General features: G+C 37.7%; 2 protein-coding genes and 1 long non-coding RNA gene across 4 annotated transcripts in view; 1 reads left to right on the top strand and 2 right to left on the bottom strand.

Moving 5' to 3' along the window:
- Positions 1–313: 313 nt before the first annotated feature.
- Positions 314–12,598, bottom strand: C18H3orf38 (chromosome 18 C3orf38 homolog). The gene is made up of 3 exons (XM_049858187.1): positions 11,954–12,598; positions 9,088–9,329; positions 314–4,862 (listed from the first exon to the last, which is right to left on the bottom strand). The coding sequence occupies exons 1-3, from the start codon at positions 12,516–12,518 to the stop codon at positions 4,290–4,292; spliced, it is 1,380 nt and encodes a 459-aa protein (XP_049714144.1). The 5' UTR covers positions 12,519–12,598; the 3' UTR covers positions 314–4,289.
- Positions 12,366–22,507, top strand: LOC126061587 (uncharacterized). Its single transcript, XR_007513845.1, has 3 exons — positions 12,366–12,452; positions 17,278–17,409; positions 22,426–22,507. It is a non-coding gene; the product is annotated as an uncharacterized LOC126061587 (long non-coding RNA).
- The window catches only part of ZNF654 (zinc finger protein 654), a 104,830-nt gene continuing 97,788 nt past the window's right edge, over positions 18,797–25,838 (bottom strand). Inside the window, exons 8-9 of one of the 2 annotated variants that reach the window (XM_049858186.1) lie at positions 22,456–24,793; positions 18,797–21,843 (exon numbers count right to left, since the gene is read on the bottom strand). In XM_049858186.1, the coding sequence (XP_049714143.1) occupies positions 21,836–21,843; positions 22,456–24,793 (2,346 nt within the window). In that variant the 3' untranslated portion in view covers positions 18,797–21,835. Of the gene's footprint in view, positions 21,844–21,870; positions 24,794–25,838 lie in introns of those variants that run through there. The other variant, XM_049858185.1, reaches the window with a different exon arrangement.

The raw sequence follows: 25,838 nt of genomic DNA, 5'->3' as shown, positions 1-25,838 counted from the left end.
AGCCCGTTGTTGCGCGCTGCCGAGCTGATTCCTACTCATAGTGATGCTACAGCACAGAGTGAAACTAACCCATAGGGTTTCCTTGGCCGTAATCTTTACTGGAGCAGATTGCCAGGTCTTTTCTCCCTTTGGAGCTGCTGGTGGGTTTGAACAGCTGACCTTTCAGTTAGCAGCTGAGCTCTTAACCATTGCATCACCGGGTAAATGGCCTACTGATGTATTATTTTATCTTGCACTTACAAAAAACAGACGCTCAATAAATATGTGCCAAATGAACCTAAAGAGAGAAGAGAGCCAAGGAAGTCTTGTTTTTCTTCACTGTAACTGCTGTGCCATCTGCATCCAAACTGGGCATGTGGAGTGGGGTGGGGTGGGGGCAGTTCAAGTGGGAAGATCACATATAAGCCCTGCAGAAGAAATGCTCATATTTTAAAAAATCTTCAGCAAAATACATTAGTAATATACAATCATTACTAAATAAGGAAACACCCTTTCTGAAGAAAGTTTTTAAAGAAAGATCTGGAGAATATTTAAAAATTTTTTTCTTTTCACATTTTTGTCACTTTCTCCAAAGCATATTCATTGTTCTTGTCAAAACAAAACTCTAAATTAATGTCCGCATTCCATGGCACTATTGCTGTAGGTTTTGCCTTCATATCTAACATCTCTTAAAAAACAAAATTCACAAGTAACAATTATCATAAACTAATGACATTTTCTAAAGAGACCAGCCTTTCATTTGTAAGAAACCCTTAGTCCCCTAGCTTAGGAACTCTGACAATGCCATCAATTTTTCCAAGTATATATATATATGCATGTGTGTGTGTATGTGTGTGTTTGTATATATACATACATATGCAATTTTTTTTAATACAGGAGAGTAGTCGTCTGCGGAAAACGTTAACTACTATGGCAGTACTTTTTAACATGGAGTATAAGGATCTCTACGGGACTCGTGTGCTTTAGGGAGGTTCATGGACTTGATGAAGTATGCAAAAATTATAACGCTATATGCAAAATGTATTTTCTTCCCGGGGAGAAGGATTATAGCTTTCATCAATTTGCCAAAAGGTCGACGCCTCCCCTCGACACCAAATCCAAATTAAGAACCAGTGCACGAAAGGGTACCTAAATTCATGAAAATGGAGATGGTAATGAAGATGTTAAGGTATGATTTCATCCATTTTTGTGATCTTAGTCATAGAGTCATTTTGTCAAAGTAAAATGTTTCTGATTATCGCTTTTAATCTTTTATAAATCCCCATTCTTTAAATCCCTTTCTAGTGTTATTACGGTCTCTTACAATTACTTTCTAGGCAATTAGCTTTCCTTGAGCATAAAAAAATGTTACCTTTCTGAAAATCCAGAAACATTTTCCTGCCCTATCTGTGTTTGCCTTTTGCAAGTTGACTTAATAAATTAAGGATGGCTTTTTCACTACAGTTTCATATTTAATAAGACACAGGAAAACAAAGATTTTTTCAGCATTCTAGATGCTAATAAAATACTCTAATTTAACTATTTAAGATCTTTTTTTCTTAACGAAAAAGGATACTTAATGATGTATACCCTTCTTTAGGATATAGAAATTAGCCTACAAGAAATAAAGCCCAGGTGCTCCCATTACTACAAATGTAGAGTACTGTATTCTTTACCACTGCACTCCACAGACTTCGCAAATACTAGCTGGATATAACAGAGCAAAAGAGAGAACTAAAGTTGAATCCCTGCCATTGCTTAACACAGACTAAAAAGCTGGTAAAAGAGCTCAATTCTTGCACTGTGCTAAGTGTGCTTTTGGCCCTTCTCAAAGGCCCAGTTAAGCTTCAAGGTTCGTGAATGAATTTCAATTCTTTCAGGTCTTCTTCCTCAGAGTATGGTTTTTTCATATCCCATATTCATATTCTATAGTGTTTTCTATGTAAGTCTTTGTTCTTGTGTGCCATCAAATCAATTCCAACTCATAGCAACCCTGTATGACAGAGCAGACTGTAATCTTTACAGGAGCACATCACCAGGTCTTTTCTCCCACAGAGCTGCTGATAGGTTCAAACTGCCAACCTTTCAGTTAGCAGCTGAATGCTTAATCATTGTGCCACAAGGTCTCCTAGGTAGTCTTTGGGCCCTCAAATATAACATGATCTGATCGTAGGCTTTTAAGTATAGTGTAGCTCTCCTCCCAAATCTAAGTTGTTTTAGGGTTTAAAATTCACTTAATAAATTCAAACAAATTATGTGACCAAACTCCACCACTGATGGGAAAAACCAAAGACAAGATCTACAGGCAGAAAAGTTTTTTTCACTATATGTAAGCTTCTACTCATTCATTCACATATTCGCTCAAACATTAAGCCCTGATGTACATCCTGCTACGAGGATTCACACGAAATATAACACTCCCAATCCTTTACACTGGGTCTATCAGGAAGTTTTCAAATTTTTAAGGGTGACTAAAACTACATGCAGATTACAGTCTTATTTGGGCCTTATTTATACAAATTCAAAAAATCAATAATGAAGATAACTAGAAGTAATCCCTGCCCATGAACTGGATATGGAGTAACTGACATTAATAGCAAGAAGAAAACAGCGAGAATGGTTTTCGATTTTATCCTTTACTCAGGATATTTACCTATTGTACTTTATGATGGATACTTCAAGCTTAAGGAAGAGAAACAATCTGGCTTTAGTTACTCATTCTTTCAGTCTGAGGAGAGCTACAGGATGGGTCAAAGACAGACTTGTCACCTGAATGTGTACAAAGAGGTAATTATTTTGTGAACTGCTGTTTTCTCTATACTTAATTATATCACACTGACAGTGTAACAAGCAGTAGTGAAATTAGCTTTATTTTGGTTAACTGCCTAAAACTTTATTATCTAAGCGTAAGACAACTGTAAATTAAAACTAAACAATACACTATTCTTAGAGCAGGAAAATGGCATTTCCCTCCTTTATTAAGTTCTTACTTTAGGACATATCAACTTGCACTCCTCACAAGAGGCATGGAATTAAAAAAAAAAAAAAAGATAAGTTTTCTCCTCCTGTGTCAAACGTTCATATGTCAATCTCCTTAGATGATCACGAGCAGAGTTAAATGTAAAATTTAACATGTACATTATCACAATTTTCCAGTTGAATTTTTTTTTTCCAAATGGTACTTCTGTAAATTACAATTAGCAACTAAAGCCAGTGGCTGGGTGACAAGGATTTTGAACTTTAAAGCAATTATGAAATTAATCTGGCAACTCAGCCTTATAACTCAAATACAGTAACACAAATGAGAAGTGAAAAGCTCCTAATAATTCTAGTTTATAACACAGATGTATAACATATGCATATATGTATGCACACGTTATAAATTTGTAGGTTTTTTTGTTACCTCTTCCAAGTTTAACCAAGAAGAAGAACAGTGTATTTAAAAGCTAGGAACCAGACACACCTTTTTAAAAATTTCAACAGTATGTTTTTTCGTACAAGGCGGTAATATAAATGCTCTATAAAACTGTTAATTGGGGCCTAGGTAAGAATAAGGTTTGTTTTGGGAACAGCATTTATCATTGTCCAAAACAGTTCAGAAATATTATAGATTATAAAAGATATTTAGCTTGAACTACAGCAGGTAACTTTGAAAAATGTTTCTCACATACTTCAACAGGTAAATTTTTCTCCACCTGCTAAATTATTGGGTTTTTTGCATTAAGAACGTCATGTCATCCAAGTTTCCTAAAATGAGAATTTTGAGTTTACATTAAACTTCTCTAAAATATTTAACCTTTTTAACAACACTGTAGTGAGATGCATTTGTAAAGTATCTGATTATCTAGATTTAGATAACAGTAAATGAGAAACCTAAGAGGTGAAGCCCTGAACGCTACAGCCCTTTCCCACTGGAAAACCGGAGATATTAGGATACTCGCTGAGGAAGACGAAAGCACTCCCTGGCTTCTAAGGCACACCATTAGCTATAACATCTAAAGTGGGACTCATCCGATGAACTGCATTACGCTCTCAGAACATCTGCTGCAACTCACGCAGAAAGGGGCAAGTATTCCCACGTCAATTCGTAGTCAAGAGAGGTATTTTCAACTAAAATATGTCAATCCTCACATCTGAAATCAATTAGATATTACTGATATAGTATTTGGAAGGGTTTCTGAAGATTTTTTATGATGACATATGATACTCAGTGCTTTAGCGGTAAATTCAGTTCTCTTTTCTTCAGCAATGCTTCACTTCTAGCACATAAAGCTCGGTCTCCACTCCCACTATCCACTGTCTGCTTTCCCTTAGGTCGTGCCTCGTTGGAGACCACATAAAGAGACTACATTATAAAAGGCCTCTAGATCACTTGGCTCAAATGTAACCGTTGGCTTCTGTAATGCTCCAGGAGTAAGGGAACTCTCTCCAACAATTCTCAGGTTGATAAATTTGATTTTCCAAGTATTTTCCACAAAGGGGCAGCGGATGAGTCCAAAAATTTGTTCAAAAATGCCCAAACAAGTGTTCCCCCTGTGGACAGTCCCGGCAACTCCAACCATAACTAGCCCATGGGGAGAAGAAGCACACTTCAGTCCATGGGAATCTAGGTTGGGGCTAAGAAAAAGAAATTCTTCTTTCACTAGTGACAGCAAACGAAGGCTCACCATTTCTGCTCCATGGTAGTCTACCACATTTCGTTCCACCGTGTTGTAATAAAACCTAAGCTTGACATCATGCCAGAAGTGCTGTGGTCCCCATTCATCTCGAGGTGGTCCCAGAAGAGGATTCTGAGAATTAAGAAGCTCAAAGAACCATCGACAGAATTCTTTGCCTAATCGACGAAAATCAACCTTTTCTGCTTTTTTATCTTCTTTCTCCTGCTGGTTAAAATAAATAAAATAAATATTTAAAATAACCAAGGTTAACTTTTATATCTATTTCTCTCCTGAGCATGTGTCAGGGCTCAATTTTAATATACTGATTACAGCAGAGGAAACTGAAACTACCTACATGTGAACTCATTGAACCTCTCATGCATAGTAAAGTTGCTTTTTTCGGAAAGGAGAAAAATAGCTTGCAAACTTCCCAAGCTTGCAAAGCTACTGAGCTAAAAATTCAGCTTAGAAAGTAAGGTTTAAAAAAGTGTCTTAAAATATGAATATGAACAAATGGTCAATAATTTTCTTTTGACAGTGGCAGTAGTTTCACACACGTATGTATCCATTAAAACTCTTCAAATGGTACCCTTAAAATGGATGTAGTTTATTGCATATAAATTACACCTCAATAAAGTTAATAGAAAATAAGCATTCTCACTGCCTTTAAACAGATACTTCCAACGTATTTGAAATGGGTTATTTTCTATGACTGGGATTAATTTTATATTATTTCTCCTTTTTCAAAAGAAATGTTACTACAAAAAAATACATGACAGCTGGAGCCCTAAGGCAAGAAAAAGAAATAAAGGGTGTCCAAATTGGTCATGAAGTAAAACTGTCCTTATTTGCAGAAGATATGATACTACACATAGAAAACCTAAAAGACTCCACGAGAAAGCTACTGGAACAAACAGAAAGATTCAGCAAAGCGGCAGAATGTAAACATAAAAAAATCAGTTGGATTCCTATACACCAATAAAGAGAACAATGAACAGGAAATCAGGAAAACAATATCATTTACAAGAGCCCCTAAAAAAATAAAACACCTGGGAATAAATCTAACCAGGGGATGTAAAAGACCTATACAAAGAAAACTACAAAACACTACTGCAAGAAACCAACACAAAACCCACCTACATAAATGGAAAACCATACCATGCTCATGGGTAGGTAGATTCAAAATTGTGAAAATGCCAATTCTACACAAAGCAATCTACAAATACAATGCAATCTCAATCCAAACACCAACAGCACTCTTTAAAGAGACAGAAAAACTAATCATTAATTTATATGGAAAGGGAAGAAGCCTCGGATAAGTAAAGCACTATTAAAGAAGAAGAACAAAGTAGAAGGACTCACACTACCTGACCTCAGTGCCTACTACACAGCTACTGGAGTCAAAACAGCTTGGTACTGGAACGACGACAGATACGTTGACCAATGGAACAGAACTGAGAACCCAGATGTAAATCCATCCACCTACGGTCACCTGATCTTCAACAAGGGCCCAAAGTCCATCAACTGGAGAAAAGACAGTCTTTTTAACAAATGCTGCTGGCAAAACTGCATGTCCATCTGCAAAAAAATGAAACAGGACCCACACCTCACACCATACACAAAAACTGATTCAAAATAGATCAAAGACCTAAATCTAGAACCAAAAACTACAAAGATCATAGAAAAAAAAATAGGATCAACACTTGAAGCCCTAATACACAACATTAACAGGATACAAGCCATAAGAACTAACAACACACAAACTCCAGAAGGTAAGCCAGGTAACTAGGATTTTCTAAAAATGAAACACTTATGCTTGTCAAAAGACTTCACCAAAAGAGTAAAAAGAGAACCTACAGACTAGGAAAAAAATCTATGACAAATCCAACAAAGGTCTAATCTCTAAAATCTATAGGAAAATCCAACACCTCTACAACCAAAAGACAAATAATCCAATTAAAAAATGGGCATAAGAAATGAACTTCACCAAAGAAGATATTCAAGTGGCTAAGAGATACAAGAGGAAATGCTTGCGATCACTAGCCATTAGAGAAATGCAAATCAAAACCACGATGAGATACCATCTCACCCCGATATTACTGACACACACACACACACAAAAACAGAAAATAACAAATGTTGGAGAGGCTACTGGGAGACTGGAAGTCTTATGCATTGCTGGTGGGAATGCAAAATGGTACCATCATTTTGAAAAACAATATGGCACTTCCCTAAAAAGCTAGAAGTAGAAACGCCATATGATCCAGCAATTCTACTCCTAGGAATAAATTCTAGAGAAATAAGAGCCATCACACAAATAGACATATGCACGCCCATTTTCAGTGCACCATTATTTACAATAGCAAAAAGATGGAAACAACCTAGATGCCCATCAACAGATGAATGGATAAATAAACTATGGTACATACACACAATTGAATGCTACACAGGGATAAAGAACAATGATGAATCTGCAAAGCAGCTCACGACATGGATGAATCTGGAGGGCATTATGCTGCGTGAAATAAATCAATCACAAAAGGACAAGCACCGTATGAGACGACTACTGTAAAAACTCATGAAAAGATTTACACATAGAAAGAAACGATCTTTGATGGTTACGAGGGAGGGGAGAAATGGGAATGGAAAAACATTCAGCAGACGATAGGTAAGCGATAACTTTGGTGAAGGCTAAAACAGTACACAATGCTGGGGAAGCCATCACGACTTGACAAAGGCAAGGTCATGGAAGCTCCATAGACATATCCAAACTCCCTAAGGGACCAAATTATTGGGCTGAGGCCTGTGGGGACTATGATCTTGGGGAACATCTAGCTCAATTGGCATAACATAGTTTATAAAGAAAACGTTCTACATTCTAGTTTGCTGAGTAGTATCTGGAGTCTTAAAAGCCTCTGAGGGGCCACCTAAGATAATATACTGACCTCACCCCGTCTGGAGCAAGGGAGAATGAAGAAACCAAAGACACAAAGGAGAGATTAGTCCAAATGACTAATGGACCACAAGTACTACGGCCTCCACCAGACTGAGTCCAGCACAACTAGATCATGCCCACCTACTACCACCAACTGCTATGACAGGGATAACATTAGAGGGTCCTGGACAGAGCTGGAGAAAAACATAGAAGAAAATTCCAACTCACAAAAAAAAAAGGCTAGCCCTACTGGTCTGACAGAGACTGGAGAAACCCCGAGAATATGGCCCAGACACCCTTTTAGCTCAGTAATGAAGTCATTCCTGAGGTTCACCCTTCACGCAAACATTAGACAGGCCCATAAAACAAAACGAGACTAAATGGGTACACCAGCCCAAGGGCAAGGAAAAAACGCAGGAGGGGACAGGAAAGCTGTTAATGGGGAATCTAAGGTAGAGAGGGGGAGAGTGCTGACATGTCATGGGGATGGCAACCAATGCCACAAAACAATATGTGTATTGGTTAATGACAAGCTAGTTTGCTCTGTAAACCTTCGTTTAGCACACAATAAAAAAAAAAGTTAAACAAAAAAATCTAACAGGCTGGATCTTATTCACCTGTGCATTCCAGAGCCTAGTACCTAACTGCTTGGCACTTCCAGGGCTATTTCCATCTATCTTCACAACAAGCCTTATGGCACAGGCCCTTAGAAGGTGCTTTCCTACTGTGAAAGCAAAGTCCTCATTCTAAAGCCTTATTAATTAAAGCTGTGTCATATGTAGTTAAGAAAATCTACAAATTATGGAGCGGTTCATTCAATCAACATTCAAATTCAGTGGAGATTCAAAGGAACAGGAAAGCCAATGTCAAGCGGAGGAAATTACTATAAGAGCATTTTTTCCAGTTAATAAAAAATCAATAGTATAAATTGTTTATGGTTTTTTCCCACAGAATTTTTGCAATAACAAAGAAATTTTTTTAAATTAGGAAGGGTTTAAGACAGTATTCTTTTCAGTTGAAAAAAATAATTACACCAAATTGAAAGTCTAAATTAAAATTAAATTAATCTTGCAGTTTAAAACCAAACAAACCCAAACCCAGTGCCATCGAGTTGATTCCGACTTATAACGACCCTTTAGGACGGAGTAGAACCGCCCCATAGAGTTTCCAAGGAGCGCCTGGTGGATTTGAACTGCCGGCCCTTTGGTTAGCAGCCGTAGCACTTAACCACTACACCACCAGCATTTATCTACTCTTAAAAAAATGTTTCACTATTCCTTATTTGGTGGGGATAAAAAAATATCCTTACAAATGAGTAGAACATTTTATATACATTACTAAACATCAGAAAGATTTTGCTTTATTGTTCTTTCGCTCCTACAAGAATGCAAAGGAAATGAAGCAAAGCTTAAGTTATAAAATGCCAGTAAAATATTATTAACCACGCCCCCCAAGATTTAGGATTATCTAAAGCATTTCAGACAGAACAATGGCTAACTGTAAGATGTACTTTACTTTTTGAAAGAGTCGGATGTCTTCTCTCTTTGTAACTGGCTCTGGTGTTGCTTTCAATTTCAGTTGTGATTGTTTTTTCCAGTAATCTTTTGCATGCTGAATGAGATTATGTTTTTCAGTAGCTGGAGGTATAACCACCCCCTGTGTTGCCAAGTACTTAAATATGATTTCTCGGTGGACTTTTTTACGCTTCAGAAGTTCTTCTACACTTTGACTGTAGGCTAATATTGCACGAATGGCATCTAAAAAGGAAATTGCAAAGATTAACCGAAAATCATGAGTCACTTGTAAATTTCTCCAAGGTCAGCATATAATACTTGTAAACTCTTAATCACGGAATTATCGCTTTTGCGTGAGACGACTATCAGTTTATAAAAATAAGTTTTTTTTAATTCCTTCCTATTTGAAACTTCCCTACCTAATTCCTCTTTCACTTCTCATAGAGATATTGAAACTTTAGCATTTTCTTTCAAAGTACTGTGAGTTTAAAAAAAAATCTGAGCCAGAAAAAATATTTTTTCCCTATTAAAGCCAACAGGACCTAAATTCCAAATTCTTACATGACCCCTAAAAACTGATAATATTGCACTATTTTAGATGTGCAATATTTTTTTTTAAATCCAATCTACTCACTCTAAAGATAAAAAAAAAAAAACTTGAGCATACACGTCAATAATCACATTTGTAGGAAGTGGCAGAAGCTGGACTAGTATTCTCCTTTAATTTTTAAAAGTCATGTATTAAAACACAAGCCAACGACTATTTTTAATGTGTGTGAGATCTACAGAATGACAATAAAATGAACTCCAAATACCCACAGCTTAGCTTAAGAATTTAAGACATGAAATTACTAGTACGCTAGGGCCCCAGTCCACTCCTCTGTGTTCTTCCCTCTCTCTTCTCATTCACCTCACAGACTGCTACTATCTTCAATGTTTTTATCAGTCACTGGTTTTTCTTTACAGTTGCACAACACAAGTATGAATCCCTAAACATTATTATTTAGTTTGCTATGTTCTGAATGTTTTATAAATTGAATGCATCAGTATATAATCAACTTTTCACTTAATGTTTCTCAGTCAGTTATGTCAACATATTTAAAAAATATATTTAGCTTTAGTTAATTCATTTTCAGTGCTGTACAATAATTCATTATTTGACTATACCAGAAAGTATTTATCTATTCTTCTGTTAAAGGACTTTTGTGCACTGTGTCCTATTACAGACACCATTCCTTTGGACATTCTCATGCAAGCCTACCAGTGCACGTAGGGGCAAGCAGAGTGCTATTAGCAGAAATGCAAAGTTTCTGGACCATCCAGAACCGAATCATAATCTGCACTTTTACACGATCCCCAGAGTCACAGGCACATTCAACTTTACAAAGCCCAGATCTAGGGTATATGCCTAGGTAAGCAAATCTTCACCTGGGGGGGGGGGGGGCGGGGGGGAGATTTAAAAATTGCTTTCCAATGTGGTAGATATAATTCACACTTCTCCAGCAGTTGTCAAAGAGTTGCTTCCCCTAATCACCAACATCTGAAGCTTGTACCTTTACTTTTTTTGCCAATCCGATACACAGAAAAGACACCTTGTGTTTTTCAATTCCTCTTCACTGCTTTCAAAAGAGGTTAAGGATTTTTTCATGTGCTTATTGGTTATGTTTTCCTTTCTGAGAAATGCCTCTTCAAGTCAAACATTTTTAATACTGAGTTTTCTCTTTTAATTTACATTTAGATCAACCATATCTTTCATTTTTGTGTTACAATTTTAAATTCACGCTCATCATGATTGTTAGATTAACATGTAAAATATATAAAATGTGAAGAACTACATTAATCTACAACTATTTTCTGTCTAAATTCTTTAATTCAAAGTTTCAAATGAATGATTTTTTCTTAAATAGCAAAAATGTAACCCCAACTTAGAGATAACAGTTTTAAGAGGCAGAATCTTTTGAAGGTACTTAAGTTATATGCTAATATAAGAGTCTAGAATTTTCACATTTTAAAGTGAAATTCAGCAAAGTTAAACTAGCCATGTTATATACAAAACGAAACAAACTTTTAAGCTACTCGTCACATTTTTATATGAATTTGGTTACAATCGGTGGCGCAGTGGTTAAGGGCTCAGTTGCTAACCAAAAGGTCGCAGTTCGAATCCACCAGCAGCTCCTTGGAGACCCCACGGGGCAGTTCTAATCAGTCCTGTAGGGTCGCTATGGAATCGACTGGAGGCAACGGGTTAGTTACAATTAGACATAATATTAATAATTTTTGGTCTCCACTCTACCGGAGTGTATATTTGGCTCAGAAAGTAATGCCTTCTTAGCACACAAAATGATCTCAGAAACTTTTGAGATCCAAAGGAGACATGGACTCAAACTGTTTGCTCTTTTGGTTATAGTGGTGGTTTTGTCTAGGAGACTGATGAAGTGTTTACGACATCCTCCCCCTAAGCTCCGAAGAACAAGACCTCTGAGCAGCAGCTGACACTCCTCAGCTGATCCAAACTGAAAAAGGACAATCCCCTGGTTCCCTGGAAATTTTCAAAAATGATTATTCACGTAATTTCAACCCTCGAAACAACAAGCGTTTGCCCATAAATTTAAAGGACAGAACTTGGAAACGACGCGTCGTCAGTTCCAGCCCAGCCCCGAAGCGGGCTTCCAGGTCCCCGCGCCAGGGGCGGACGGAGCGCGGAGATTCCGGGGGGCCTCGAGCGCGTTCGGGAACAACCTGGGGGCGACGCCTCGCTAACACAGGCCCCACAACTCTCCTCGACCCCCAGTCTCCCGCAACCTGGGATCTTTGTGGGGTCTGGGGAGGCGCGGCCCCCCGAAGGGAGAAGGGTCCACCCTTCTTACCTTGGCGGTCCTTGGGCTGCACCAGGCGGTTGGTGACGGTGTCGCATAGGGCCATGATCTCGTCGTTGTCCACTAGGCCGAGCAGATTACGACAGCCCTCCATCTCTGGCTGGCTGAGCCCCGACATCTCGACCCCCAGGAAGGGGGGAGAGGACGACGCCAATAATGTCGCCGCTCCGGCCCACCAGGGCGGTGCCTTGGCAACAGACACAGGAAGTGCCTTTCTCGGTGTTCTCCCCAAAGAGCCTCCGGTATTCCAGACCCCGGAGCGGAAGTGATCGCCAGTGAGGTCACTCAGGGAAGTTGGTGCTCTGACTTGCCGTTCCGGGCTGTACCATCTGGCCGGACAGAGCGGAGTCCCACGTTTCTCACTTTGGGGAAGTGCAGCGTTTCCACGGAGAACACTGACCTTCCGCAAGGGAGCTGGTAGCGGAAAGTGAATCCCTGATCTCCTCAGAAGGCCTCCAAAAGAGCGCCCTGGAGTTGTGCGCAGGTGCAGGTGCGTGGAAAGCGGCCGACCGTACCAGCCTGCGGCGAGCTCCCATGATGCCGCGGGGCAGCCCATGCGTGGAGGCGGCTCCCTCGCGTCGGCGAGGCGGGTGCCTGGGGGCGCTGGAGCGTCCTCTGCGGCCACTTCTGCGTTCAGGAAGCGGTGGTGTGATACTCTTAGGTTACTCACTGTTTAAAATAATTTGATCCTGTTTAACATTACACTATAAAACGTTTTCAAAAAAGTCACGTAGCGTATCTCACGCCTGCCAGCCTTATAGCGGCGTTCCTCTCGGACACGCTGCACCTGATGTTGCCGCCGTCCTCGCCGACTTGGCCTTGGGGGAGTCGGTCTCGCGAGCAGTTTAAGTTTGGGGATCCTGGAGGCCAGATTGCCGAGGTTTTACAACGCCATTTACTAACCGTGACAGTGGGCAAGCTCCTTAACCTGTTCGTACCTCAATTTCTTATCTCGAAACGGATCCAGTAAAGATCCCTACCTCATAGGCTTGTTGCGGGGGAGGGGAGGTTATGGAAAAGTACCCAGCACCTAGAAAGTGCTCAATAAATATTTAGCTGTTACTGCTATTAGTATGACAGCCAACCCACACTCACGAGAGGGAAATAGGCGTGCTCTACTGGACTGAGCCCGCATGCGCAATCAGACTTCCATTTTAGAGCTATATTTTAGATTTGTTAACATTTAATCCGGGTAATTCCATTTAGTAGCAGAAATGTACACATCTGCAAAACCAGATGGACAAATTTAACGTTTTTTTTTATATATCACAGCTAATTATCAGTCATAAGACATACTGTAAATACAGTCTTTGAAATAAAACATTGAAAACATGATTCACTTGCCAGTGGATGTCATTTGGGGTATCATTTACTTAACAGATACCAGTTCCTCATTAAGCATTAATGGGTGCCTTTTTTTTTCCTATGCTAGTTTTTTTTGTTGTTTTTTAGGGGAGCCCTGGTGGCTGGGAGTCCCTGAGCCGCTCTGGGGAGACAAATGTGGCGGTTCTACTCTGTCATACAGGGTCGCCGCAAGTCAGAATCCACTCCTCGGCAATGGGTTTGGTTTGGGTTTTGGTACTATGCTAGGTATTGAAGATTAGGAGAAATGGCACAGACCCTCCTTTATGGAGGTTTGGGAGTATTGCAAGTAAACAGATGACAAAATAATGGTGGTGGTGGTGTTTTGTGCTGTCAGGTCAGTTTCGACTCTGCGTGGTAGAGCTGCCCCGTAGGTTTCCTAAGCTGTAATCTTTATTGGAGCAGATTGCCAGGTCTCTCTCTCGAGGAAAGGTTGGTGAGTTGAACCACAGACCTTTCAGATAGCAAGCCCAGCACTTAACCATTGTGCTTTCAGGGCCCCAAGGTAAGGGTAACTGCTCATACATGCTGGTGTGGGACCACATGGAAGACAAGCTCAACTTTGTCTTTTATTCATTTATTCCTTCATTTAAAAACATATATTTATTGAACACCTACTATTTGCTAGGCGCTATTCTTTGTGCTGGAAACCCTGGTGGCATAGCAGTTAAGTGATACGGCTGCTAATCAAAAGATCAGCAGTTGGAATCCACCAGGTGCACCTTGGAAACTCTATGGGGCAGTTCTACTCTGTCCTATAGGGTTGTTATGGGATCGAGGTGATGACAGAAGGTTTGGTTTTCTGTTTTTATTCTTTGTGCTAGAGGTCATAAAAAGACTGTGTCCTCTTTAGGTGCCAACACAGCCCTTTTGACTCCTTCAAGACCACTCCCATCTGATCTCGTTCGTATACCCTGCCTTTTGTTGGCTTCATTCCTAAAGTGAAATGGTAGCTAGATAATAACCAGAAGATATAGATAATGGCAATCTAAGGGAGCATCCCAGTAATCAGTATCAGAAAGGCCCTTGAGAGACAGGGACAAATGGAATGAATACTGCTATCTGATTTGTATAATTTTTGGTTTAAAAATTCTCTCTGGTGTGCTAAGTCTGGTGTTTTAAAGTGGAGAAAAATCAAACCCGTTAGGAACATAAATAATACAAGATCAAAACAGAATAAAATAAATCCCACAGAACAAAACTAATGACCATTTATGCCATTAGCACATTTGGAACAAGATTTACCCTATTAGTACTGTACATCTGTAACAAATTTGTTGTAAGTTTCTCTTTTCATTTTGAAAATCAATGCTGAGTGCCCAATATACATGTAATACGTGTATATTGGGCATTCAGTCAGTATTTGCTGTAACGGAAACCCTGGTGGTGTAGTAGTTAAGTGCTACAGCTGTTAACGAAAAGGTTAGCAGTTCGAGTTCACCAGGTGCTCCTTGGAGAGACTGTGGGGCGGTTCTGCTTTGTCCTATAGGGTTGCTATGAGTCGGATTTGACTCGACTGCAATGGGTTGGGTTTGGTTTTATAGCTATAACAGGAGAGTTATAAGGGATTTAAATACTTACCCATATCATTAATTACTGGATAGAGAATATAAAGGACAGAGAAACTTGAAATGTTGGGAGCAATTACCATGACTGATTGAAAATAATTTAACAATTAAGAAAATAGGGATGTGAAATTATATGTTCTTTTACAAAAAAAAAAAAAGACTGTGTCCTTCTGAGCTTGCATTCTCATGGAAGAAAACAGACAATAAATAAGAAAATATATACTATGCCAGAAGATGCTATGGAGAAAAATAAGAGGAGGGGATAGAGAGGATGTTGCACTTCTATGCAGGCTTCTCTGGTAACACTGAAGTAAAGACCTGAAGAATACGAGAGAATGAACCAGAGGAGAATTGTGTTCCAGGAAGAAGCAGCAGAAGAGGTCCTGAGTAAAGAGGCCAGTGTGGCTGAAGCAGCTTAAGCAAAATGGGGGCAATAAGCAATGAGATTAGAGTTGCAGTCCAGACTGATCTAGACTTGGGTTACTCAACCACAGCACTATTGACATTTTGGGCTGGATAATTCTTTGTGGTGGGGGTATGTCCTGTGTGCTGCAGGATGTGTAAGTCTCCCTGGCCTTTACCCACTAGTTGCCAGTAGCACCCCCTATGCCAGGTTGTGGCAACCAAAGTATCTCCAGACACTGCCATATAACCCTGGTGGGCAAAATCACCATTAGTCGAGAACTGCTGATAAAAGAGCAGACCTGTCTAAAAGTACTTGGAGATGATTAAAATGTTCTATATCTGTGCTGTCCAATACGTCCATCGACCACATATGGCTATTAAGCATTTGTAATGTGGCTAGTAAACTGAATTTTGTATTTTATTTAAATTTTAATTAAATTTAAATAGCCACACGTGGCTAGTGGCCACAGTATTGAACGGTGCACATCTAATGGCCTTGTAGACCATTCTAAAGACTTTGACTTTTATCTTTTACCGCTCTGACTTCCTTTCCTACTATTTCCGGTCCCTCACTCCAGTCTCACCATGAGTCAGAACTGACTCAACAGTAACTTTTATTTTTTTCACTCCAGTCAGTCACATTGGTGCCTTTGCTGTTTCTGTTCTGCCTGGTGTATTTTCCCCCTCAGATATTTGAATGTCTCTTTCCCTTACTTCATTCAGATCTTGCTCAAAAGTCAGCTTATCAAAGAGGTCTTCCCTCATTACCCTATTTAAAATCACCACCACCAACCCCACAGCTACTTACACTTTCCCTAACAACTCTGCTTTATCTCCGTAGCATTTGTAACATACTGCATATTTGTTTGTTGCCTCTCAGTAGCTGGTACATAGTAGATATGCAATAAATATTTGAATAACGTGAATGAGTTGTGAAGCCATTGGAGGGTTTTAAGCTGAGAAGTGATATGCTCTAACTTGTTTTCAATAGGATCACTTGGCTTCTAGTGTGAAGAATAGACTGAAGTGTAGTTAGAAAGCCCAATTAAGAAACTGCTACAGTAGTCCAGGTGAAGGAAGATGGTGGCTTGTGTGATAGTCGGGGATGATGGCAAAGTTTTAGTCTGGGCAACACAAAGAATGGAGTTGCCATATATACCCAGAAGAGAAAGACTGGGAGAAGTACGTTTCGGGGGCGGGGGGATCAGGAATTATCAAGAGAGATCAGGATTTCTGGAGAAAGTGGTGATGCCCAAGAAGGATTAAATCAAAGAATGAGGGGTAGGTTGGAAAGAAGGTACATTACAGCTAAAGGGAGCAATAGCAAAAAATGCATGGAATAAATCAGCATGATGAAAGCAAGTGGGGTTTTTAATATGTCTGGAGCCCAAAACAGGTCAGGAACTGTAACATGAAAAGAAATTTGCAAAATCCTAACAGAAAGGGCTCAGCACCAGGCTGTTCACAGACGTAATTCCTATAACCTTGCAAGAACAAGCTGTCTGCTTTTAACAGAGGAGGAAGCCTGAGTGCTGTGGGATATAGTTAATTGCTTAAGGCTCTACACTATAAAACTACCAAGCTGGAATTTGAATACCACTCATCTCCACAACTCTTTTTGTTGTTTCTATTAACATTAAATCATGTTCTGGTAGCTTTTTTTTTTTTTAGGGAAAAAGAATTCTCTAGAGCGGTTTGGGGTATTAGGTCTTACTACTAAAATATTCATTCATCCAGTAGTAGTTAAGTACCGATTAATACAGGACCAAGCATCATGGAAAGTGCTTGCTGCAGTGGACAAGGCAGATGTCATCCGTGCCCTCAAGGGGTGCATTTTAAATGTTCTAGAACAGATTGAGGAGGTCTAGGAATTTAAAATGTCCACCTTGTAGGACATGGGAAAACCTTGTTGCTTTTAAATCAGTGTTTTCAAACTTGAGAATCAGCAGAAGCATTTAAGAGATTGGTCCCATTCTCTAGATTCTTGCTGAGAAGGTCTGGACTGAGGCTCAGAATTGAGCTGTTCTGAGAAGTTCCCAGATGATGCTGGTTCTGCTGCTCTGAGGACCACACTAAGAATCCCTGCTAGTGGAAAATAACAACATCAACCAGGTATGTCTTCCCCCAGAATGCAGCACACATAAAGCAAGAACCTCTCTCCCCTTTTAAATTTTTACTTGATGTAATATTTATTGCATAACCTCCATTTCAAATCGTGATATATAGCCAAAATTTCTATCCCTCTATCAGTGGATTCTTGAAATCAGTATGAATTTTACATTAAGCTATGAAAAGCAACATAACTTGGTTATCTTGTAAGCGTAGTATTACTTCATTGCTTCCCATGTGTCAAGTTTCAGAAAAGGAAAATGGAGCTTAGATAACTCTTACAATTTTAACTCAATACATTTATTGGTCTGAATATGGATTTAATAGTCTAAGATCACAAGACCATAAACTATAGACAGAATTCTAGATTTCAGCTCTAGCATGCTTCAATAGCTTTCTTGTAGTACTTCTAAAAGCATAATGTTCATAATATGTCCAAATAACTACTTAACCCATTGTCTATTCATTTGCAGTGGTATTTCTTCACATCAAAAAGAGGTCTGTCTCTATGCCAGACCCCATTTTTCCAGTTGTTCTTAGGTACCATCAAGTAGATTTTGATTCATAGCAACCCCATGTGACAGAGTAGAACTTGCCCATAGGGTAATCTTTACAGGAGCAGATCACCAGGCCTCCCTCCCATTGATCCACTGGGAGGGTTTGAACTGCCAACTTTTTGGTTAGCAGCCAAGTGTTTTTAAGTTATAGCAAATAGGGTAAGGGGTTTTCCTTTGTTAGTGAACCAAAACAGTAAGAACCCCCATGTCCAAAAACATCACTTTTGGTTAAAGATTCTTAACTCAACATTCTCCCACTGAAACGCTTTTGTAAGAAGTACATCATTGTTTTCATCCTCATGTTTCGAAGTGACTTCATAAATATTGCTGCTTAGGTTTTAATTTTGAAATTCCACTAGAGACTCTTCACCTTTGAAGAATTACCAAATCCATCCACCATCTGGCTTAGAGAGTTCTTCTACCCACTGGGTTTTACACACTGAAACCACTTACCTAAAATAATTTTAGTAACCAGGATTCTGTTAACTTTTATTTCTATTTCATGTGGACATTAGTTAAAATATTTTTAAAAAGTATTTTGTATCTCATCTTGTGTAAACATTCAGACTTTTATTTTTCTATATTGTTTGAGAAAAACTAATAAGTCAAATATGGTAAAGATACTAACTAAAATAACCCATTTCCTTAAAATAAGACACAATAGAAATTTCGTATTTAATATATATGCCTTAACTTGACGGCAATGGGTTTGGTTTAAATAAATCTAATTCCTTTTGAAAGCAGTCTGCTACATAAAACTGAACACTTCATTACCAACAAGGACAATGTTTTATTGAACAAATCTATGTACAGTACAAAAAAATTTCTTGAAATGAAACACTATTGTTGATTTATTGCAGTTCAATGGCTCAGATTTAATTTGTACTCTTATAAAATGCAAAGTAAAATAATTTAATGTTCAACAAGGAAGCACAAATTTCCTTTCTTGCTGAATCTGTAATATCTTTCACATATAACAATTCCAAAATGCATATGCAGCATTTAATCATTCTGAAAAGGTGTTTTACAGTACCAAATAAATTAAAAAATAAACACTAGCATCTCTTTTAGGGTTTCCATCCATACAACAGTATTAAACCAAACATGAACGGAGTACAGCTGAACCTTCAGTGTGATTTAAGAAAAAGAAAAAATCACAAGTTTAATGTTATAAATTAGCTACTCAAATTATGTAATTGGTAGTTTTTTTTAAAAATGAATATGGCTAAAGCCCAAAGTACCAGTGTCCTTGCCCACAAATATGCCCCTTTTCTACTTCCTCCATAATGTCTGAGCAGCAAAAATTCAGATTTGCTCTTTTCTTGACCTTACTAACACATAGCAGAAAGTTAATATTTAATTTTTTTAAGGAAATTTTTATTTAAAAACAAAGGTTTGAAACTTGGTCCATGGAAGATAAACCCATTTTCAAAACAGAAGGAGTGGCAAAGTAGAAAAAAAGAGCAGAATGAGAAGAATAAGAAAGCTTTCTTTTCTTCTGAATCCCAAATTAGAACTGTTGGAAGTTTACGCACCCCATGAAAGCCAAATGGTTTAGGTTTATGTTTTATAAGACACACAATATTAAAATGTACACATTTCTTCAATAGAGATTATTTGAGAAGTATATAAATAAAAAGGTTGAAGACAGTGTGGTCAAATAGAATTTTTTAAATCATTCTTTGAAACAGTTATAAACCAATTTGATCTTTCTTTCAGTAACCATTCTCTCTTAGCAATACAAAAGTAGACAAAAAAACCCTAATTAAAGACCAACAAATAAAAATAACAAGTGGAATATGTTTAAAAACATCTTAGTATGAACTGCAAATTAATGAAAATGTTAACAATTTGTGGGTATGGATTTATGTCAATGGTTACAACTTCTTTAAAAAAAGTAAAAAATGTGATGAAATTTTAACAGTTATTTTAAACTTTTGGAAAATGTACAAAGCAGAAAGTACAGTTCAAGAAAAACTTCATTTCCAAACGAACCATTTTCCCAACAGGCTTTTATTACATCATACACTTTAAAACTGAACTGAAACAGAACTCATTACATTTTGAGTATCAGGGAGTATGGAAAACTTTTTCTGTAGTTAACCTTAAAGGATTAAAGTATCTGATTATGAGTTTTGTTTGTTATTTAAATATAAATCCCACAGCCTAATATAGGCTACATAACAAAACAAAAACGAATCTAATGTTCACTGGACTGGACTTCTGACCATCATTGCATAGTAGTGATGTCCCGTGATAAATCAACTCATTAGTAAATTGTTTTCTAGGTCATCTGCTGTATCGTGACCTGGAAATCCTAATTCAGTAAAGTCTGGATGGTACCCTGGAAGAATATCCCACTTCCTCAGTAACCTGATTGAAGAAGCTTTAGTATCCTAAAATTTATAATAGGTCTGATGAGATTCTCTGCTTTGAACAAAAATTTATCAGTTGGAATAACTGGATATATTTGGTTGACAATAGTAGCTCCATTTTTTTTTTTTCCTTAAGAATTTGCCTTTGCGTTTTTGTTCTTTTCATCCCTGTTTTAGATTAACAAAATATTAGGTAAAAGGAGGTCTTTAGGCTTCCTGTTTTCAAGAATGGACAAGCAGAAAACATCTAATCTGAAAAGGTATTTTTAAAAACATTTATTGTTTCAACAGTTTACTCACTATCAATTACAATCTTCCTTAGGAAAATTACTTGTCACCAAGGGAAATAAATCAACAATACATCTCTTGTGTTCTTGCTGTGCAAATTTTTATGTAAATACTTCCTTTTATATATAAAAATTACTGCGCAGACCAAATTCATCACTACTGAACAAGAAAGCACGAGTAGTATGGCTTATTTTTTGGAGTTAAATCTCCTAACTGAATAAAATCAATGGATTTTTTTTACCTGATTCTTATCTGACAATTTTTTTTAAACGCCAGTTATCCTTATAGGACTGTGCTTAGATAACTCACATTAATGTCTAAAAGACCTTACTATGAATTATCAAGCAATGTCCCAACACTACTCTAAATTCAAACAGAAATATCCCAGTGTGCTTATACCATTATTCACATTGAAGAATTTGCAATTCAGTGTTTTCCTTCAACTATACAGCCTTTAATGGTCTCAGATTCCTCCCATGTCTTCCCAAAGTCACTGATGGTACAACACTGCTGTCTTTTAAATATAACTAATTTATCTTACAAACGTGGAAGGTTCTGTCAAGAGCTTATTAGCAAAACTTTTTTTTTTTTTTAGTTTTCAATGTTGGCATGCCCTTCGTTGAATTTTGTCTGTCTAATCATCTGGAAACAAGTTTACAGTATTTAATGGGTAACATGGTGATAAATCAAGTTTTATTTTCATGTGTCAATTTCTAAATTATAACAGGAACCAAACAGCAATGGTTCCCTAAACCACGTTTGACCAGATGGGAGGACATAATCTGATTATGCATAAAAAGAAAACAAATCCCATTTGTTTTTTTTAATCATAAACCAACCTCCTTTTTTTAATGGGTTAACTTCCCTTTCCGTAAGGCCATAGCTGGTTTTTCTCTGTGACTAGTCGCCTGAACGTGTTTCTCACATAAGCGAAACTGAACGTGCTGCTGTTAATTATCGTAAACTTTTTTTAAACGTGGTTTTCTGGATAACTGGTACTTTGGGGGTTCTGTAATGACCCTTAAGGAGTCTAAATCAGCACATCTCTGCAAGTTCATTCTAAAAATGTGCTTTGCGCCTTTCTCTTTAGTAATCCAAGACCGTTCTAAAATTAAGGCCATCAGGGAAATAGCAAACTGATGATGCATTTTCTTGTAGTGCTTTTTTCATACTACTGCTTGATAGACAGATCTTTCTGAAACATTTTTATCAGGCACCTGTAAAACAGAACACGTCTGTTAATTCAAATTGTATAGATGTTCAACTGGAATTCTAAGTCATATTTCTGTTTAATTTATACCCTTCCTTATTCAAAGGATACTGATATCAGTAGAAGGGCAAGCTCATCTTTTATGGAATTTTATTCTATTAAAATTATTTTCTGCTGCTTTTTCACTTCTGTTATAACAGATGCTCACCTTCACTTGATTTATATCCTGGCATGCAGATGAAAACATGTTTTCATCATAACTACTTTGTTTCTAGACATTTTACTACATAAAACTTGGAATGAAGAAAAGCCTTTGATACAGTGGAAGATCAAAGAGTATGAAAGACCTGTGTTTAAGTTCTGACTTCTACAATTCATAGGTCTCTGCCTATCCAAAGTACTTAACCTTTGAGAATTTCACTGCTTGATTTATAAAACAGGTATAGTCATATCACCTCATGGTGGCTGTATGGGTTAAAGAAAGTAATTTTTAGGGTACTGCTTTATTACCTGTGCTATACAGATGTTAATTTTTTAACCACGTAGAAGTCTATTATAGTTTTATCTATAGCATTTTCTATTTCTATAGATATACCTACTGAGAAGATTGAAGACTTACTTTCGTCGTCTGAATCAAATCCAAAGAGTGTCTGACATTTCTTTTGTGCAAGGTGAGCCTCAAGTGCTTCTGCATTACAGTAGGTGGTCAGGCATTTGCCACATCTTAATCTTTTCACTGACTTTTTACAAACATTATCTTGATCAGAACAGGCATCTACTCTATCAGTCAGAAATTTTCTGCGTTTTGGCATACTAAGGTATCGTTCATCAAGGTAACTGGGAGGCAATGGTCTGACATATGGCTTTGTTAAAATTAAGCCATAAGAAGTATGTTCACTTGTCAGATTTGGTTTGGAAGGTGCCTGAGATACTGGCAGAGTATTGTGTTCCTGTGGTACAACACGGGGTAAAATGGAACCGTTTTCTGTCCTGGTTCTATTTTTATCAGTTTTCAAAGCAGGATCTGACGAAACTAAAGGTGTCTGTTCTATTTCACCGTGTCCATTGACTAACTGATCGTTAATGGCACAATTATTGCCAGAATTTGGCTCCACATCAGGCATCTTTTGGTCTGTCAAGCTTGTATCTGAAACAGCGTCATCAGAATGTTCATTTCCATTCTGAACTAAGCTATCTGTTTTCTTTTCCATAGTTTCTATACACGTCTTTGGTTCTGTATAATCCTTCCTTGATTTGCTAGTAGAAACCGGCAGACTAATAGTTTGCTTCTCATTACTGGATGAGTCTGTCTCCTGATGATTAGGATTTGAGTCCCTAAGAACGTCCCAAAGAATTGATTCACTTGGTTGTGTAGATGATTCTGGTGTTTTACTTAAATAGTGCTGAGCTTCATGTTCATAGAGCAGAGGAAGATCTTCAAACAGCTCATGGCATTCTGGAAAACTACACTGAGCTTGAAACATCCTGTGACTTTTTGTGTGCTGAGCAAGCTGCAATGGCAGCTTAAAGGACTCACTGCAATTAAAATGCAAACAAAAGTACACATTTGGATAGCTGTGTCTATTAAGGTGATCTATAAAATGCTGAGAATCTTCAAATTGCCTCTGACAAAATTTGCATTTTCCTTTGCTCCACTTCATTACTGTTTGCCGCACATTTAAATCAGTTGGATGTACAGTCCTTGCATGCTTATTTAGAAATCCAATTTTTTTAAATATCCTGATACAGCCAAGAGCCGGACACTTAAAGTTTCCTTCTTGATCCGTAGCATATATGTCTTTTGGATGGCACACAGTCCCATTGATTTTATGAAGTACTGAAGTTTCTTGATTCAGGTCATAATCATCTTCCTCATAATCGCCTTCTTCCTCTTCTTCGTCATCTTCGCATTCAGGTAAAGGCTCCAGGACATTATTTAAAGGAGTATCAGGACTGCCATTTTTAATAGTGTTTTCCATAACTTCTTCTGATACACTTACAGGAATTTCAATGAATTCAGCCACATGCTCAGGGATGACTTCTTTGTTTCCATCAGTGGAAACAGTAAGCAGCTGTACTTCCAAATTCTTATCAGAATTCCCATTTTCAAATGAAATGGAAGAATCAGAACAATTTATTTCTTCCAAAGCAGGAATTTCCTGATCTTCCTTTTGAGCTACAGCTATTTGCTGTCTCTGTATTTTCTTAACATGATTTTTTAAATGCTTCTGCATAAGTCCTCTGTTTCTAAATTTCCTACCACATATTACACATGAAAAACTGCCTTTTTTCTGATGAGCCTGGGCATGCCTTACAATGTGACCACCTAGAAACTCTTTGTTACATAACACACACCGATGCCTTGGGACATTGTGATCGACTCTGGAAGCATTCAGAGCTGTAAAGTTTTTCTTTGTATTAGCATGACCTTTAGACTGCACTCCATATATATCATCAAAGTCCAACTCTCCAGTGGTCTGATCCGTAAGAGAGTGAAGCCCTTCATCTAAACCTTGCCGTTCCACTGTCTTTTTGAGATTACCTGTAGAATTTTCCAGTGTACTTTCATTTAAAAATCTAACTGCTGATTTATCTCTCAATAATGCTACACAGTTTTTCTTAATCATTACAAAGTTCCAAAATTCAGGATCAAAAAACAACCCCTTTTTCAAAATTGGAAGTAATTCAAAGCGAACACGATTTTGAACACTGCTTGTGCCTTCGTTATATTCTTCATCTGGACGTTTGTACAGCCTTTCAACAGTATGATACGCTTCCAAGGAACGCTCGAGAAAAAATATTGAGAGTGCACAAATCCTGAGAATCTCCAAATCATTTGGCAAAAAATGTGCAATTGTTTTATAAATTAGACATTTAGTTTTGGGATCATCATGAAGATCTAGTTGTAGAGCACAACCACATATTTCAACACAAATTTGCAAGCCTTCTTCTTCAACCTGTAGAAGGAAAAATATCACTACTAAATACTTTTTTTTTAAATACACTCATTGGATTATCTTTTTAAAATACAACTCTGAAATGAAAGCTGAATAAACAGTATTCCAAATGTGCAGTTTTCTTCAATAGGAAGTCTTGTTCAACTCTTTTTTAATATATAAATTTTTTTTTTTCCCACTTAAGAATAATTCGGAATAGGTAGCATTGTAGCTTCTGATTTAATTAATTTTCAAGTTTTACAAGCACTACTAATTATAGGACAAAATGTTTCATTAAGATTTATGGGGATTTGTTTCCTCTAAGCCTAGACCCCATTTATTATTTTAGGTACTAATTTTGTATTTTCTGGCAGAAGAACTAATTTATGTGTATTTAAGACACATTTCTCAATTTTTAGTATTAAAAATATCTACATTTAAAAAAGAACTGCTTGTGGAAACTTCTTAATAAAGCTGTACTAAATAATATTACTGATTTTACGTGTTAAGTAATATTACTTATTAATTTATCCAAGTAAGAGGGGAAGTGTGGCCCACATGAAGAGGGCAATTACAATCACATAACCGCATCAAATTTTATTTAAGAATCTGTTATTTACACATCTTAGTTCAAAGAATAATTTAAATGCTGGTTTAAATGACAGAAAATACAGCAATAATTTGTCTTTAAAATTATATATGTATTTACATCATACTGTCTGCATATATTACAGAGTGCAGGGAGGAATACTACTTTGCCAGCCTCATATCCTCTTAAGTCGCTTACCTGCTGTGTAACCCTGCTTAACTACTTCAGTTCTAAGGCAGACTTCTGCACACCACACTGCTACCTTTATTTAGCTGGTGAATTTCTACTGATCTCCAGTTCATTCTTTGAGAATCAGTTCTACTACGAAGGTTTTCTCCCCATTCAGTCTGGCCCCTGCTCTGGGGTAGAATTAAACCCTGTGGTTAAGAGCTATGGCTGCTAACCAAAAGGTCAGCATTTCGAATTCACCAGGCGCTCCTTCAGAAGTCTATCGGACAGTTCTCTTCGGTCCTATAG

The sequence above is a fragment of the Elephas maximus genome, chromosome 18 (assembly GCF_024166365.1).
Source record: "Elephas maximus indicus isolate mEleMax1 chromosome 18, mEleMax1 primary haplotype, whole genome shotgun sequence".
Taxonomy (NCBI): domain Eukaryota; kingdom Metazoa; phylum Chordata; class Mammalia; order Proboscidea; family Elephantidae; genus Elephas; species Elephas maximus.
Note: the sequence above shows the minus strand (reverse complement) of the source record. Positions and strands in the feature narration are given on the sequence as shown.

Bases quoted from the DNA above. Each gene is read 5' to 3' on its own strand.
- C18H3orf38 (XM_049858187.1), bottom strand. From the start codon at position 12,518: ATGGGCTGCCCCGCGGCATCATGGGAGCTCGCCGCAGGCTGGTACGGT. The intron at 9,330-11,953 runs GTAAGAAGGGTG...TTTCCTTTTTAG, and splicing joins GCAGCCCAAGGACCGCCAAG to ATGCCATTCGTGCAATATTA. The intron at 4,863-9,087 runs GTAAAGTACATC...TATTTTAACCAG, and splicing joins ACATCCGACTCTTTCAAAAA to CAGGAGAAAGAAGATAAAAA.